Source organism: Pavona decussata, unplaced genomic scaffold, assembly GCF_977016875.1.
Source record: "Pavona decussata unplaced genomic scaffold, jaPavDecu1.1 SCAFFOLD_114, whole genome shotgun sequence".
Taxonomy (NCBI): Eukaryota; Metazoa; Cnidaria; class Anthozoa; order Scleractinia; family Agariciidae; genus Pavona; species Pavona decussata.
Genome location: NW_028145528.1, coordinates 6,566,479 through 6,581,381, shown reverse-complemented (window position 1 = coordinate 6,581,381; position 14,903 = coordinate 6,566,479). Strand labels below are relative to the sequence as shown.

The 14,903-nt window shown below is 35.0% G+C and overlaps 1 protein-coding gene across 1 annotated transcript; it reads right to left on the bottom strand.

The window, feature by feature from the left end:
* Positions 1 to 1,328: 1,328 nt before the first annotated feature.
* On the bottom strand, positions 1,329 to 14,007 carry LOC146470502 (BRCA1-A complex subunit Abraxas 1-like). The gene is made up of 10 exons (XM_085122541.1): positions 13,930 to 14,007; positions 13,764 to 13,854; positions 13,622 to 13,658; positions 9,714 to 9,786; positions 8,964 to 9,075; positions 7,881 to 7,974; positions 6,883 to 7,008; positions 6,114 to 6,198; positions 4,127 to 4,241; positions 1,329 to 3,429 (listed from the first exon to the last, which is right to left on the bottom strand). The coding sequence occupies exons 1-10, from the start codon at positions 13,999 to 14,001 to the stop codon at positions 2,990 to 2,992; spliced, it is 1,245 nt and encodes a 414-aa protein (XP_084978667.1). The 5' UTR covers positions 14,002 to 14,007; the 3' UTR covers positions 1,329 to 2,989.
* Positions 14,008 to 14,903: the final 896 nt, after the last annotated feature.

Sequence of the window (14,903 nt, the reverse complement as noted above, 5' to 3'; positions counted from 1 at the left end):
ACCATTCAGGATTTTTTTTAGCAATTTCTGATTGCCTCACTTAGTTTCCTCTTTTTCTTGGTTTTAGATCGAAGGTCTCGAGGTATAACCAACCTATGGTGCATTTCAGATAGCTTTTTGTTGTTTTAACTCAGATTCACCTGAGTTTTTGCTTGTCGATCTGAATTCTTCAGGAGACACTGCTCCAATGTCTGCTGCTCTGGGCTTCATTTTGCCCATGATCATAGCTTTTTATTGCAAACAAAGAGCAAAGCAGCAGATAAAACATCAGAGAAACGTCTCCTGAAGGAATTCTAGGCCACATACAAAAGTCCAATGAATCTCAGCTAAAACAACAAAAAGTGATCAGAAATGCACTATAAGTCAGTTATACTCAAGCCCTTCCCCTCTTAAAGGGGATGTGTCATTTTAAAACCCCCAAAACGTCTTTCTATCAACAGAAACCTAAAAAATAACGGTCCAGTACAGGCTGGATTCAAGAACCCCTCCTAAGTTAAGATGTAATCAAAGCATTGTTTCTTAACAATAGCCTATTGTTAATCCAACAATAGCATATTGTTGGACTAACAATAACCTATTGTTAGTCCAACATAGGCTATTGTTAAGAAACAATACATGAGGATAATAATTATCTTAAGTTAAGAGGGCTTTGTGAATCTGACCGCAGGTTTGTTGTTATAAATTACCATCCCAATGTACTAAAAGAGTTGTCTCTGGCAACAAATGGGCTGGGTTGGAATGGATTACAACTTGAAAAAGATCAGGCTTGGAATGGATTGCAACTTGAAAAAGATCAAGCTTACTCTTTTCATTTCTTACATTTTCAAACTGCACTAGAACGGATCATGAGCTGCTTCTTCCATAGACTAGAAATCATGTGAGCGTGACAGATCTAGAAGAAAGAGACTCGGTTGCAATCTACTTCTTTCAAGAATTGAGTTGATTTCTATCCCATAATACAACCCCTTTAACAGATCTTTTTCTTACTTACCATGAAAGATGGATTGTCACACTTTTGCTACAGAAGTGCAAAGTCTCGGTGCAACTTGTCTCACAGTGTCATTTTAAGACAAAAAGGACAAAAAACATTCTCAGTAGTATAACTTACTGTGCAATAACCAAATATGTTGGTCAATGGTTGTTGACAGTAAGGCAAATGTTGGTACTTTCCATTCAACATGTCTCACTGATTTTGACTGTTGCCAATTATGTTTAATTATGCAAAGTTTTGTACAACAAAACACCACTGCACACCAAGTTGTACGAGCCATTGCAAGTTTAAGTTACTCAGTGAAACACTGCCCTTACCATGACTCTGTCGAGTCTCCTTGGATTCAGTCTTCACCCGCATGCTGTTTATTGAGGGAAAATTATAGTTGGATTTATTTATGTTTAATAATAAAAATATTATTTACTAGCTACAATCAACATCAGATTATGAACTTGTATTAATAATATTATTTATAAAACATGCATTTATGACTTATCTGACCAGTAAATCTGTGTTTTTGTTAGAAATATTATAGGAGAGGACCACAACTGTACAAAATTATAAAATGAAAAATCTAGTAAGCTCCTTAACATTGGGCATGTATGAAGGCAGGCTGCAATATGCTGCAAAATGCTAGTAATGAAACTGAGGGGCATGCAATTTTCTTTCTAACCATTGGAAGCAGTTTTTAGCTTTATGAAGAAAAGCAATCAACCGGGGTTCTCTTCAAGGCAATAAGCACATCAATAAGTAGTGAGCAATTGGCAGTATTTTGCAGAATGCTGAATGCCAAATTCATAATGTCAAATGTCTGCCATAACAGCAAGTACAAGCTAACTGTCTGTATAATCAGTGCCTAACCCTAAAGAGTAATATAGAAAGTGCTTACAGTAGACCAAAATAATATAGTTTTTTGCAGAATGTCGAACACCCAACATCGCATTTTATGCCACCTATAAGAGTTTAGCATATAAGCAACAAATGAATTAAAAGTTATTTAGGTCTAAGCACTGCTGTATGCTGTTTAGAGTTAAGCACTGATTATACAGACAGTTAGCTTTAAGTTGTTGTTATGGCAGCCATTGCATAAACAGACTTCGTTCTATTTCTATTTATTACTTTGATTCCGCATTTGGCGTTCAGCATTTGGCATTCTGCAAAACACCCCTGCCAAGCAATTGGAAAAATTTGCATTTTCAACTTTCTTTTCAGCTTGTTTAGTGTTGGAAGAGCTTACAATAATTCTTTTCACCCTCTGCTTCTTCCTATTAAACAAGTACCATTTAATGAATAACTTACAATAATATTTGCTTAATGTTGCCAGATTAGTCAACTGTAACTTGAATATTGAAGTTAAAAAACCATGCCAAGAGGTAAAAAGAAGACTTTACACACTAATATGTTTATGATAAAACACTTCAAAGTACAACTATTCCTTGGAGCCTTGCTTTGGTGATAAACATTTGCTACCAGTCAAGATCTCATGCTCAAATATAATAATTATGAAAACTAGGCTATTTGAAGCATGCTAACCAACCTTGCAACAATGTACATTGTACATGAACTATTGACTAAAGAAAGAAATAATAATTATTCTGACTTGATAAGCCGATAGATGATTAGTACCTTCCAGAGGTAGATAACTTTATATTAATTTGTACCATAAAAAAATTGTTTAAAAGAAAAATTACTGCATTACAACCAACTTTCATGAGTGTGAGAGCATGCAAGCACTTGCCAAAATCATGAGAACATGAAAAAACAGGGACCCTACAAACGTCTGGCAAGCAATTTGGGCAAAAGTAACATTTTGCTACCCTGAGGTGCAGATAGAATATAATATTCCCTGCAGACAGGGTTATAATTATTCTGCCTGCAGCACAGGCTTCATTTTGAAAGTTCTTGGATCTTCTAAGGGACCATTCGATACCCCTAAATAATTATTCCAACAAAGCAAAACCATCTTTAAAAAAGAACTATAGAGCTATGAAAACAGGACTAGAAAACTGGTGAAGATGACTCCATAGTTAAATTCTGTGAAAATGTCTCTTCATAGCCCACTGCATTTCCTTTAACATTGTCATCTATAGAATATGTTTGTGTCTCATCATCTGTAATATCATCATCGTCATCTGAAGTTGGACGACTAACGACTTTAGCAGGTGCCCTTTGTTTTCTTTTTCTGGTCAAATTTTCAGATCCATGAAGGGGTTTTTCTTCCATCCGAGAATGCTCTTTTTTCATTGGGATATGCTGGTTGTTTATCTCCATTGAGTTATTATCTTCAGAAGTCGAGTGCTGTTTTCTGTTATCCTCATCAGGAATCGTTGGTCTTTGTTCATTAACAGTTTTATAGTCATTTTCAGTATCTTGGTTTGATTGACTTGACAAAGAGTTAAGCTGTACAGGCCTTCTTTCCTCAACTTCACAAAACCGCTCTGCAACAATACAACATTTAACAGTGGGTTACCACCGATTTCATTGATACGCGACGCTCCAATAAAAACTCCTGCGAGCATTTGGTGATTCGTTTCCGTCAATCATGCGCTCCTTATATGGTGTTATAGGAATGTCGCTCTTATTTTCAAAAAATATGGCGGCCACTGCTCAACCCCTACACGAGCAAAAACACCAGTCGCCAACGTAAACTTGAAGAATAAGAAGCAACCATGTCAAACAAACAGGCTACACAGTGGCTGCCATATTTTTGAAAACAAGAGCAGCATTCCTATAACACCATATAAGGAGTGCATGATTGATGGAACCGAATCGCCAAATGCTCATGGGAGTTTTTATTCGAGGGTCGCGTATCAATGAAATCAGTGGTAAGTTTAGCAAACAACACCTTCACCACTTTACTTAGGTGGCAGCCAACAACTCCATTGTTTACATACAGCGTGGTGCTTAACCATAACTCAACCATGACTTCTCATCCAAAACCAATGGGCAACTAGATAACAATAATGATGATGATGGAAATAACTATTAATACTAAATCTTTTACGAAGTCTGAACTCTCATCCCTCTAAGTGGTTTTCAAAAAGGTCTTCATAACAAAAAGTAAATTAAAGATTAAGATAAAACTACATGTAAGATAAAAATAATGCACAGGGGCTGCATATAAACAATGCTGACCATTTTCACTGGCAAGTTGCTCCCGGCATTTTTCCACCTCCTTTCTTCTCATCTCCACTTCTTCCGTTAATGATGAGACAGTTGTTTCACTTATTTTTACTAATTCAACCAGTTCCTGAAAGACAAACACATGAAAAATGAATTAAATAATAATTATTGCTTTAAAATTATTGGTAAGTCATAACTTAGTGACAAAAATATTTTTTAGAGGAATCTTTATTGATTAGCAATAAAAGTTGAATCAAAGTTCACTTTAACCCCGGATTAATTTAATCGGGCTTTGAACAACTGGGCCCAGAGCCTTTTCCTTCTACACCAGACTGATGGCAGGAAGACCTCTAGGAAACTTCAGGAACAATTCCAGCTCTGACTGGTATTCAATATTGAAACAATGAGACAAATACTTCCAGTTGCTTAATTTGTTATATGCACCTGTGGAAATTTGAAGTTATGGCACATGTTGAAGTTTTCCAGGGTCTTTTGTAAGACTTACACATGTATACAAGCCAAAGGTTCTGGGGTTGAGAATGACAACAAGTTAAGTATTACTTTACTTTGTTTTAATTTCTTGCTTGGGATAGTTATTGTATGACTTGTGTAGGTTCACCTAATCTGGCTTGTTACCTGTGGCATTAACTCTGAATGAACTTGAATGCGTAAACAAATTAAATTAATTGTTATGCCAATACAGCTATTTTGTTGTTGTTACACGATCTCATCAATTAATTGAATTAATCAATGAAGAGATGTAAATTTAATAACTATTAATTAAATAAATAACCAAAATCAATTAATTTAGCTGCACTTGTCTCGCTGTTGTTACACAATCTTTATCAATTAATTGAATCAAGTAAACTTTAAATTAATTAATGAAGAGGTGTTAATTTAATAACTATTAATTGAATTAATGAAGAGATGTTAATTTAATAGCTATTAAATAAATTAATAACTAAAATCTATTATTTCAGAGCCAGTACTTTACAATTTACAGCTGTTTTGTTGTAACACAATCCCATCAATAATTGTTATTAAATCAAATAAATATTAAATTAAATTAAATTAATTCATGAAGAGATGTTAATTCAATAATTATTAATTAATTAAAATAATAACATACATCCATCAATTCAGAGCCTGTACATTACAAATACAGCTGTTTTGTTGTAACACAATCCCATCAATTATTTAAATCATGTAAACATTAAATTAAATTAAATAATGAAGAGATGTTAATTTAATGACTAAAATCAATTAATTCAGAGCCAGTACTTTACAAATACAGCTGTTTTGTTGTTGTAACACAATCCCATTAAATTAAATTAATGAGATGATCATTTAATAACTATTAATTAAATTAACAACTAAAATCAATTAATTATGCTGCACTTTACAAATACAGCTGTTTTGTTGTTGTAACACAATCCCATCAATCAATTGAATTCAGTTAATAATAAATTAAATTTATTAATGAGCAGATGTTAATTTAATGACTATTAATTAAATTAATAATTAAAATCAATTAATTTAGCTGTACTTTACAAATACAGCTGTTTTGTTGTAACACAATCTCATCAATTAATTGAATCAAGTAAACATTAAATTAAACTTATTAATGAAGAGCTGTAATTTTAATTACTATTAATTAAATTAATAACTAAAATCAATTAATTCAGAGCTGGTACTTTACAAATACAGACATTTTGTTGTTGTTACACTATCCCATTAAATTAAATTAATTAATGAAGAGATGTTAATTTAAAAACTATTAATTAATAAAATTAATGACTAAAATCAATTAAATTTAGCTGTACTTTACAAATACAGCTGTTTTATTGTTGTAATACAATCCCAGTGATAAGTTGAATCAAGTAAACATTAAATTTAATAAATTAATAAGGAGATGTCAATTTGTTGATGTTGAAAAGGATTTGTAATTCCTGTCCAATAAGGAGGGACTTAAGAATTTATGTGGCCTTTTCTTTCATACCTGTAATTTTTTCATCATTGTAATGTACATGCCATGCATATTTGAAGACTGTTGTATGCATCCTTTATCATCAACAAAGTCATTCCTACCAAAAAATATTATTAATAATTTCTTAATTATAATAATATTATCAAAAAATCACATTTGTGATGGTCTTTCTATGCAGTTCAAATAAATATTAAAGATGAATTATGTTCATGTATTTTTGTATCTACTCTGATTTTTCAAAAAATTAAAACGTCTTTTAGTAGCATAAGGACACCTATAGATGTGTCCTCAGTCTGCATTTAACACTCTTTAAACCACATAATGAAATTATTGACAAGAGTCTGCTGATAAACACACTGACAGTAGCTCAACACTGACAGTAGTCACAAAGTTAATTTCATCAACTGTAAAAGAAGAATTGGAAATGGAACATTGAAATCCCAGAATAGCCACAATTTACCACCATGGGCACGTTTTTTTGTTTTTGTTTTTTTTTGTTGGGATATATTCTGAAAAAGGATTACACTGAAAAATCTCTGTTGTCGGAACACCCGGAAACAAAAAATATCCAAATGGATAAGTACATGTAAAATAATCAAACTCTTATTAATGTTGTCTAGAAGAAGAATATTAATATTAATTAATATTTAATTTTATGAAGTATTGTGATTTTGGAATATCCAAAATAATTTGTGTCCCAAAAAAATGCACCCCAAGACTTGTATTCATTCAATAATACTTTTTTTCAAATACTTGTAAAATTACTACTGACTTATCATACCTGTAAGAATCAATAACTTCATAAAACAAGCTTGACGTGGCCTGTGCAGAGAGGCAGTTTAGCCTGTACTCAGAATGTGACGTGTCCCCAAGGTTAAGTATTTTTGCTTGAAGTGGCTCAAAAACCCTGCAACAAAGAAATCAACTTCTTCAATTTAGAATTAACTTCCTCTGAATTTACAGTATAAGTGAAAATAATTATTAAAAATAAAATAATGATGATGATGATGACGACGACGACGATGACATTATGAATCACTTTTATTATTTATTAGTAAGTGTCAATGTATTAAAGTTCACTGCATGGATTGGAATTTGGAGATGTTGAGAAAAACACAGCAAAGACAACAACCAATGAAAAACTCAACCCTCGCACAGTGTATGTGTATGTTGAAATAAAATTTGGTTTCAGGTAGCTCTGGTATGATACCGAGTCTAGGAATCAAACTTGGGCCACATTGGTGGGAGTGGAGTGCTGACAGACTCACTGTGCCACCGCTGTTTTCACATTCTTTTGACAGTGTATTAATTTATAATATCAGGATCGATCTAAAAATAATGCACCTGTTGCAAACCAGCTGTAAAGAACTGACCTGCTAACTAGCCTTATTTCTTACTGAATTCTTTTAATGACAAGAGATACCTCTTACTAACTGAGTTTGAGGTCCATAATGTAAGTTACAGACCAAGATTTTTCTTGTCGATTTATGGCCCAAGCATAAAGCGCACAGGCCATAAATCAACAGGAAAAAACAACGATCCATAACTTACTGTACAGACCAAGAAAACAAGGTTTATTAGTAACTGATATTTATTTTATCTCTGAGGTTAATCAGAAGCGTGGGAAAGGAACAACTTTCAAATTTAGCGGGCTCTACAGTGAAATATAGCCCACAACAATGATCAATCACAACAAGTGTACTAACTGAGAGATATAATAAAGTTCAAGACTACAGACTCAAAACTGATTGTGTAGAATACTGTAAGTTTCAGTCATACCCTTCTCTGTCTGATGAACAACAAAAGGTGTAGTCAAATTTGTGAGTTGACATGTCCCTGCTTGTGGATGCTGTGAAGACTGCCATGATGAATTCTTTAAGGACAAATTTGAAACACATCATTTTTTTTACATAAAGCATTGATTAAAATTAAATTGCTACCTGGAAAAAGGATGCCAGTTACTTGTAAATTGATATGGCCTTATAATCCAGATTTTTTTCCAAATTTGTTATTTAAAAATGTAATTTGCCGTACAGTGTACAAACAGGTTATCATACCAGAAATGTCAAATGTTAAACTCAAGCAAAGCATGAATGATTTCAATCCTTTAGAACTTCTCTCGGTAAAGCTAAACTTGAAAAAGGAATCAACCAAGCACCTTCTCTCCTTTTGTTTACATTTCTTATAAATAAGTTTAACAGCAAAGGTCAGAAACTTATTAATTTTGTTGAATTCAAGCCTTTAGATCACAAAATACAAAACTACATTTCTGACGAGATAATTTACCAATCTGTATAATTATAATATTGCCAAATTAGGGCATGTTTGGAGAACAAACTGTGACACTTATGGGATTTGGCTAATAATGGCAAACTCACACATGCTACACATGAGTGCATTCATTTGATAACTTCAGTCACTGATTGGTAGCGGGCATTAAATTTCCCCTTGATCTTTGTACATGTACATCTATGTTCAGAGTCATGAATAGAATTTAAGGGCAAACAATAATTCACTTTCAAGAGACCTTTTGCTAGTCAGAGCCTATCAATATTGAAAGAAGAAAGCTTGTCATGAGCATGGGAACCCATACAGAAAAAACCCTGTGAGCGGGTGGAGCAATGGTCTTCACCATTTTTGTTGTCCCATTCTGAGTCATGAATCACAAACTGATTACAATATTGAGCAAAGCCCCCATTATATGATGAAACAGGAGACTCTGGTAGCGGGAAATTACAACCTGCCCAATAATCTTTAAAATATTACTCATAATATCCATAAACTGCCAGGAAGAAATACAATAAAAAATAAATGGGGTGTAATATTAAAATAAAAATAAAATAATTGAAATTAAATAAATACCTCTGGCAGGAGTGAAGTTGAACTTTTCAATAAGATTGTGATGAATAAATCTCTCCCTCATGGACACCAGAGCTTGAGTGTTGCGACGAAACTTAAACCAACCAATAACTTTCTGCAAAATAACCGCAATTATATTGAGAAACTATTATTATTAAGGACAGTGCCTACTAATACTAAAGTATTCTTGTGCGGTTTATGACTATGCGGGGAAAGCAAATCTTAGCAAGGGCTAAGGAAATCCAAAAAAAAATTGGGGGTAGCCACACATTTTTTAGAGATAATTAAGCAACAATCATTCTAAAAAGCAGTAAAATACAAAGCCATGTATGATGGGTTTTTTTGGCAAATTGAAGCTTTATTATCTCTGAAAAATGCATGGTTACCCCCAATTTTCATTTTTGATACCAAAAGCACTGGCATTTGAAGTGCTGCTTTCTCTGCAATTTTAAACCATGCAAAAAATATCCCTGTATTAGTAGGCACCACTAAAGAGGAAACCCAACTATCTCAAGATGTGTAGAACGTATGCGCAGTAACAAAATTAGGCACAGTCCTTAAATTAATAGTGTTTGAACATGACATTAATTTAAGGACACTCAGGCATTTAATTAACAAGGATATTTACACATTTTGACAGTTCTTTAAGCAGTTGCAGTGGTATGTAATTATTGTCCAAACTAAAACCAGATAAGCTCAGCATATCTCAGCAAGTGTGACCAATCGAGTAAGTCCTCTAATACATGTACTTACTTCAGTCTTTTCACTGTTATTAAGTTCCTCTGAAACAGTGTCATCAACTATTTGACCAATACCAGTGTAGAAACTGTTAACAGAAAAATAATATCAAACATACATTCAGATGAAAATAATGTTAATAATCACAAGTTACCACTTTCAAATCTTTAGGTAACCATGACAGCAGAAATTTGTAATTTTTTCTTTACCTTTTATTTCCTCTTTTCCCCCTTTTTTTTGGGGGGGGGAGGGGGGGTGGGGTGACAGGATTTTTTGGGATAAAGGAGTGATTTCTCATTGCATCACCCCTTTTCATGCTCATTAACACACTTTAAGGCTGTAGAGCATATCATTTAGGGAGGACTTATTATTGAAAATGTCACATTTCAAAACGGGTTAGGTTGGCCAGTGAAAATCCTTCGAATGTTTGGTTAACTTTATTCAAAAGCTAATCCATAATTTAAGCTTTGTGGGTGTGGAAATGGGACTTCAGTTCTACATTAGAGACCTTGAGATCAGAGTACGAGTACGACTTTCAAATTTCAAATCCATCGTGAACATTCCCAGAACTCTCACCCCTTCCTGTTGTTTACCAGCAGACAAGGAGATGCTAGACTGAGATTGGTGTGATAAGCGGTTATCTACACCATGCAAACTAGATTTGAAAAGTTGCACTTGTACTCAATCTTGTCATCATATTCAAATCTGAAGGTCACTGTTATCAAAAAGATACATAAAACGACCTGAGATATGAGAGGTTTATTTTGCTGGGCTGATTTTGTTGAATTTTCTGGTATCAAAGTTGAGAATAATGAAACTGGTGCCACTATACTCAGTCTGTACTTTAGCCAATATAAATTATATTGCATCCCAAAAATTACGATGTGCATTCCAGTGATAATAATTTGCCACTGTCCACTAATAAGTTTAAACTACATACATGTACATGTACACGTAACAGACAGATCTGAGACCATAATCCTTCAGAGAGTCACTGATTGTAGTAAAATTCTGGGAAAGCACTTTCTATTAAAAATTAATGTGTTATTTCTGATTTAAATTCACATAATTCAAATAAATTTTTAAACCATATGACAGCAATTTTAAATTTTGATATAGGTCAAGAAACAAAATTCCATTGACAGTCAAATGTATCTTTCAAAATATTCAACACAAAGGGCACTTTCCATTCAATCAAAAATTCTAGAAATATCAGGTGTCATGAACTGAATGGAACAGAAATTTTCAAGAACAATTCGAGGGGGGGGGGGGGGGGGGGTTCACGTAAAAGATGGCTCAAACATTAGCTGGTCTGAGGCCTGTTACAGCTTTCCCAGTGATCATCCAGTGTAGTGGGTTGGACTGGCTCAGTCTATGATTTTAAGACTTTGACCTAGTTGCTCAAAGAGTGGATAACAGAATATTCAGTGGATAAGTTGCTATCCAGCAGATAAAAAGTACTAGCTGGAGCACATTTTTCTGTTGGATAGGATTTATCCTTTGGATAAAATTATCTGCTCTTCAGTTGAATCCTAATCCACAAGTTTGCTGTGTACACAGTACAGCTGCAGTTGGTCCAACAGAAAGTGTCAGAAAGTCTCAAAATGATACTGAACAATTTTGTTTTCAATACGATTCTGAATGTAATGTACACTGGTAACTTGAAATATATATTTTTTAATGTTTTGACCTACATGTAGAACCTGTGTTACTGTGTTACTCACATGGAAAAGATTTTCACACAGTCCCATATGTTAATTATACGTGTACATGTTCCCCTGTGAATATACATATATACTAATCCTCTTGCAAAACAGCAAGTCCTACTAATAAGGAAGTATTTTTGTGTGGTTTATGACTATGCAGGGAAAGCAGATCTCAGCAATGGCTATGGAAATCCAAAACGAAAATTGGGAGTAACCACGCCTTTTTTAGAGATAATAAAGCAGCCATTACTCTAAAAAAAAAAACAGTAAAATACAAAGAAATGTATGGCGTTTTTTCCCAAATTGAAGCTTTTTTACATGTATCTCTGAAAATGCATGGTTACCCCAAATTTTCTTTTCGCATGCGGATACCAACACGGTCCACTTGCTAAGTTCTGCTTTCTCCACATAGTTTTGAACCACGCAAAAATATCCCTGTCTAGGTAGGCACCATCTACAGGAAACTCAAGTATCTCGAGATGCGCAGAACATATGCGCAGTAACAAAAGTAGGCACCGTCCTTAAAACATTTACTTTGCAAACCAGTTTGATTTTTATAAATTTTATACTGCACAAAGAAAAAGAAAAAATTTACTGTTTTGAAAAATTTTAAACCACAACATAAACATAATTAATCTATGGGGCTATGTGGAGACCTCACCCTCACACAAGTCTCTGTTAGAAATAATAATCATATTAATAACGCAGTGGCTATTCGTACGGCACCCGTACGGCGACTTGTATTTGCTATTCGTACGGGAGTCCGAAGATTTCATAGGATTTCTCTGTAATTCCTGATTCTCGCTTATCGAAATTATTATATTTACCTTTAGAAGGAATAAGCGAATCCAGTGAGTGCCCTTTCTTTGAGCGAGATAAGTTTGCGTACTCTCTGCTCACTAAGCGAACGAGCCACTCGCGACACTTCAAACTTTTTGCGAGCTACTAACATAAACTCGCACATGTCACGCAACCTCTTCTTCACAGATCAACTGGCTACAATTAGTACGCTGTAGCTTAAAAATGTGCGAAAAGAATTTCTTATATCTTATAAATAGTTATAATACACTGGCTTGGATCGGGTAAGTGACAACTTGGTAATTCAATGAATTTGAACTCACGTTGGTAATCCCGTAAGAATTATTCGCATTTTTGCTATTCATACGGGAATTCTTCTTCCTTCTATAGTATGCGCAGTTTCAGTCATTGCAGTGAAAATTTATACCTGTGTCAGAAGGAGAGGTGTGTTCTGTTATCTTCAACATAATTTCTTTACGGAAATGCGAGTGTCCAATAGGTAAATTCTTCCATGAAGTGAAACTCCCATTTCGCGGCTTTCTGGCCGTACGAATAGCATCACGCAGGTTGGGAATACGGGAGTCCACGGAACTGCTTAATCAGTATACCACCGGTCAGGATCAGTTGTCTGAATTTCTCAACCAGGTTAGCGATTCTTAAATTTAATGATAATTTTTACTGATACTCATAGGAATCCCAAATGAATAGCAAATACCAGTCGCTGTACGGTCTCTTGTAATCGCGCGACGTGTGCGTGAATATAGCGCAAAACAATTCCAAGTGTCGCGAGTGGCTCGTTAGTGAGCAGAGAGTACGAAAACTTATCTCGCTCAAAGAAAGGGCACTCACTGGATTCGCTTATTCCTTCTAAAGGTAAATATGATAATTGGATAAGCGAGAATCAGGAATTACAGAGAAATCCTTTGAAATCTTCGGACTCCCGTACAAATAGCAAATACAAGTCGCCGTACGGGTGCCGTACGAATAGCCACTGCGTATTAATAAACTTGGCAAACTGGAGAATACCTGGCCACCAATTTACATGTTATTAACTAAAAATGGGTTTTTATGTGTTTTGTGCTAAATGAGGTGGCCAGATATCCGAGAATCGCTACATTAGCTTACTATTACTTCAATGCCTTTTAATACTCTTTTAAAATGAAAGGATAACTTCTTTTTATACCACACAACAATGTACACTGTAATTTACACTATTTCTTAAAAGAAAGAATTAAACATTTCTACTTTGAGCTGCAAAAAAATTATATATACTTTATAGATCCAGGTAAGTATTCTTTCATATTAAACTAACTGGCTGAAAATATTCACAAAGTAATTACGACTAGCTATAGTGAAAAGCTAAAATTTTCAATTTGTCACTTCCTGTCAACGTAAAATTAAGTTATAACATCCGCTCACCGATGGACTTCACCAAACGGCACGAATCCTTGAATTGCTGTAAAAATGAACGCATTGAACAAACGATCAATACCAGGAAACTACCCACAAAGAAATAAATACGAATAAAACGATGCAAACTGCAAACAGACGGAAAACTCACTGGCTACTCGTTCATGTCTCAAGTTCTCTGATTGGGAATCTGTTATGGTGTTGACTATACGGCTTGTGATCTGGCCAAGTAACAGCCCCTCCTAAGACGACAAGATAGAACTGAAGTTACTATCGATACATTAAATCATTGCACAAGCCATGAATGAACCGCTTACCACATCTCCTTGGCTGTTTTCCAGTTCATAAACCAACGACGAAAACACGCAACCAGAGACGCAAACCTCCATCTTGGGTTTGATAAACCGCTGTCCATGAAATTCTTGTCGCGGGCGCTGAGTCTGGTCACTGTCCTGTTTTATACAACCACTGACGTATGTGAAAACAAATGAAAAGTATAAAACTAAACTAATGAAAACATAACAATATTGCTTCAAGCTTTCCGGGTGTTCTTAAATTTTTAATTTTTTGTGTGAGTGTGAAAGAAGAGTGAAATCTAGGTACGACATTAGGGCGGTGGGGCGCTCGCCCGCTACGGCATGCGTCACCTCCACATAGGATCACTAGTGAAATCTGGGGGGAAAACTGAGAGATGAAAGCTCTCTCTTTTTCGCAAGTGCCGAACGTTTACCTTATATGCTGTTGTATCCTGCAGGACCGTTCGGATGCAGGATACCACGCCGACACAAAGGAATCAACCCTGGCACTTTTTCTTTCAACATGGATTATCACTTTTGACGAAAAGGGACATTTGTACTAGACGTAACTCACAGTGTGCCCTGCTAAAATATTGAGACTCTCACGCAGTCAAAAAAAAAAAATGACTCTCTAACAACGATACGTGGGAGGCTGTAAAATACCATGATGATAACTTCACATCCCAACTAGCATTTTTAAATCACTGATGCAATCCATTAATTTCATGTCACTCTAATAAATGATTTCTCTTTATTGCTCCTATTTTGGAAAGTCCTGACACCCAAGAACTACATTAGCGCCGTTTGAGAAGAACGCCCCCGACGCCTTCCCCACCCCCAGAACACAGAACACAGAACACAGAACGGCTGCGAGGGAGACTACCTTTCCCATGGAGTTCTCTCGACGGCTCTAGCCGATGTTCTTTTCATTTTCACTCTTATTCAGAGCAACCCCCCCTCCCCCCCACCTCCCTCACGCTGTGGAATTGGCCGTA

Bases quoted from the DNA above. Each gene is read 5' to 3' on its own strand.
- LOC146470502 (XM_085122541.1), bottom strand. From the start codon at position 14,001: ATGGAGGTTTGCGTCTCTGGTTGCGTGTTTTCGTCGTTGGTTTATGAA. The intron at 9,076-9,713 runs GTAAGTACATGT...GTTATTTTGCAG, and splicing joins ATAACAGTGAAAAGACTGAA to AAAGTTATTGGTTGGTTTAA. The intron at 4,242-6,113 runs GTATGAAAGAAA...TTTGTCTTTCAG, and splicing joins CAATGATGAAAAAATTACAG to GAACTGGTTGAATTAGTAAA.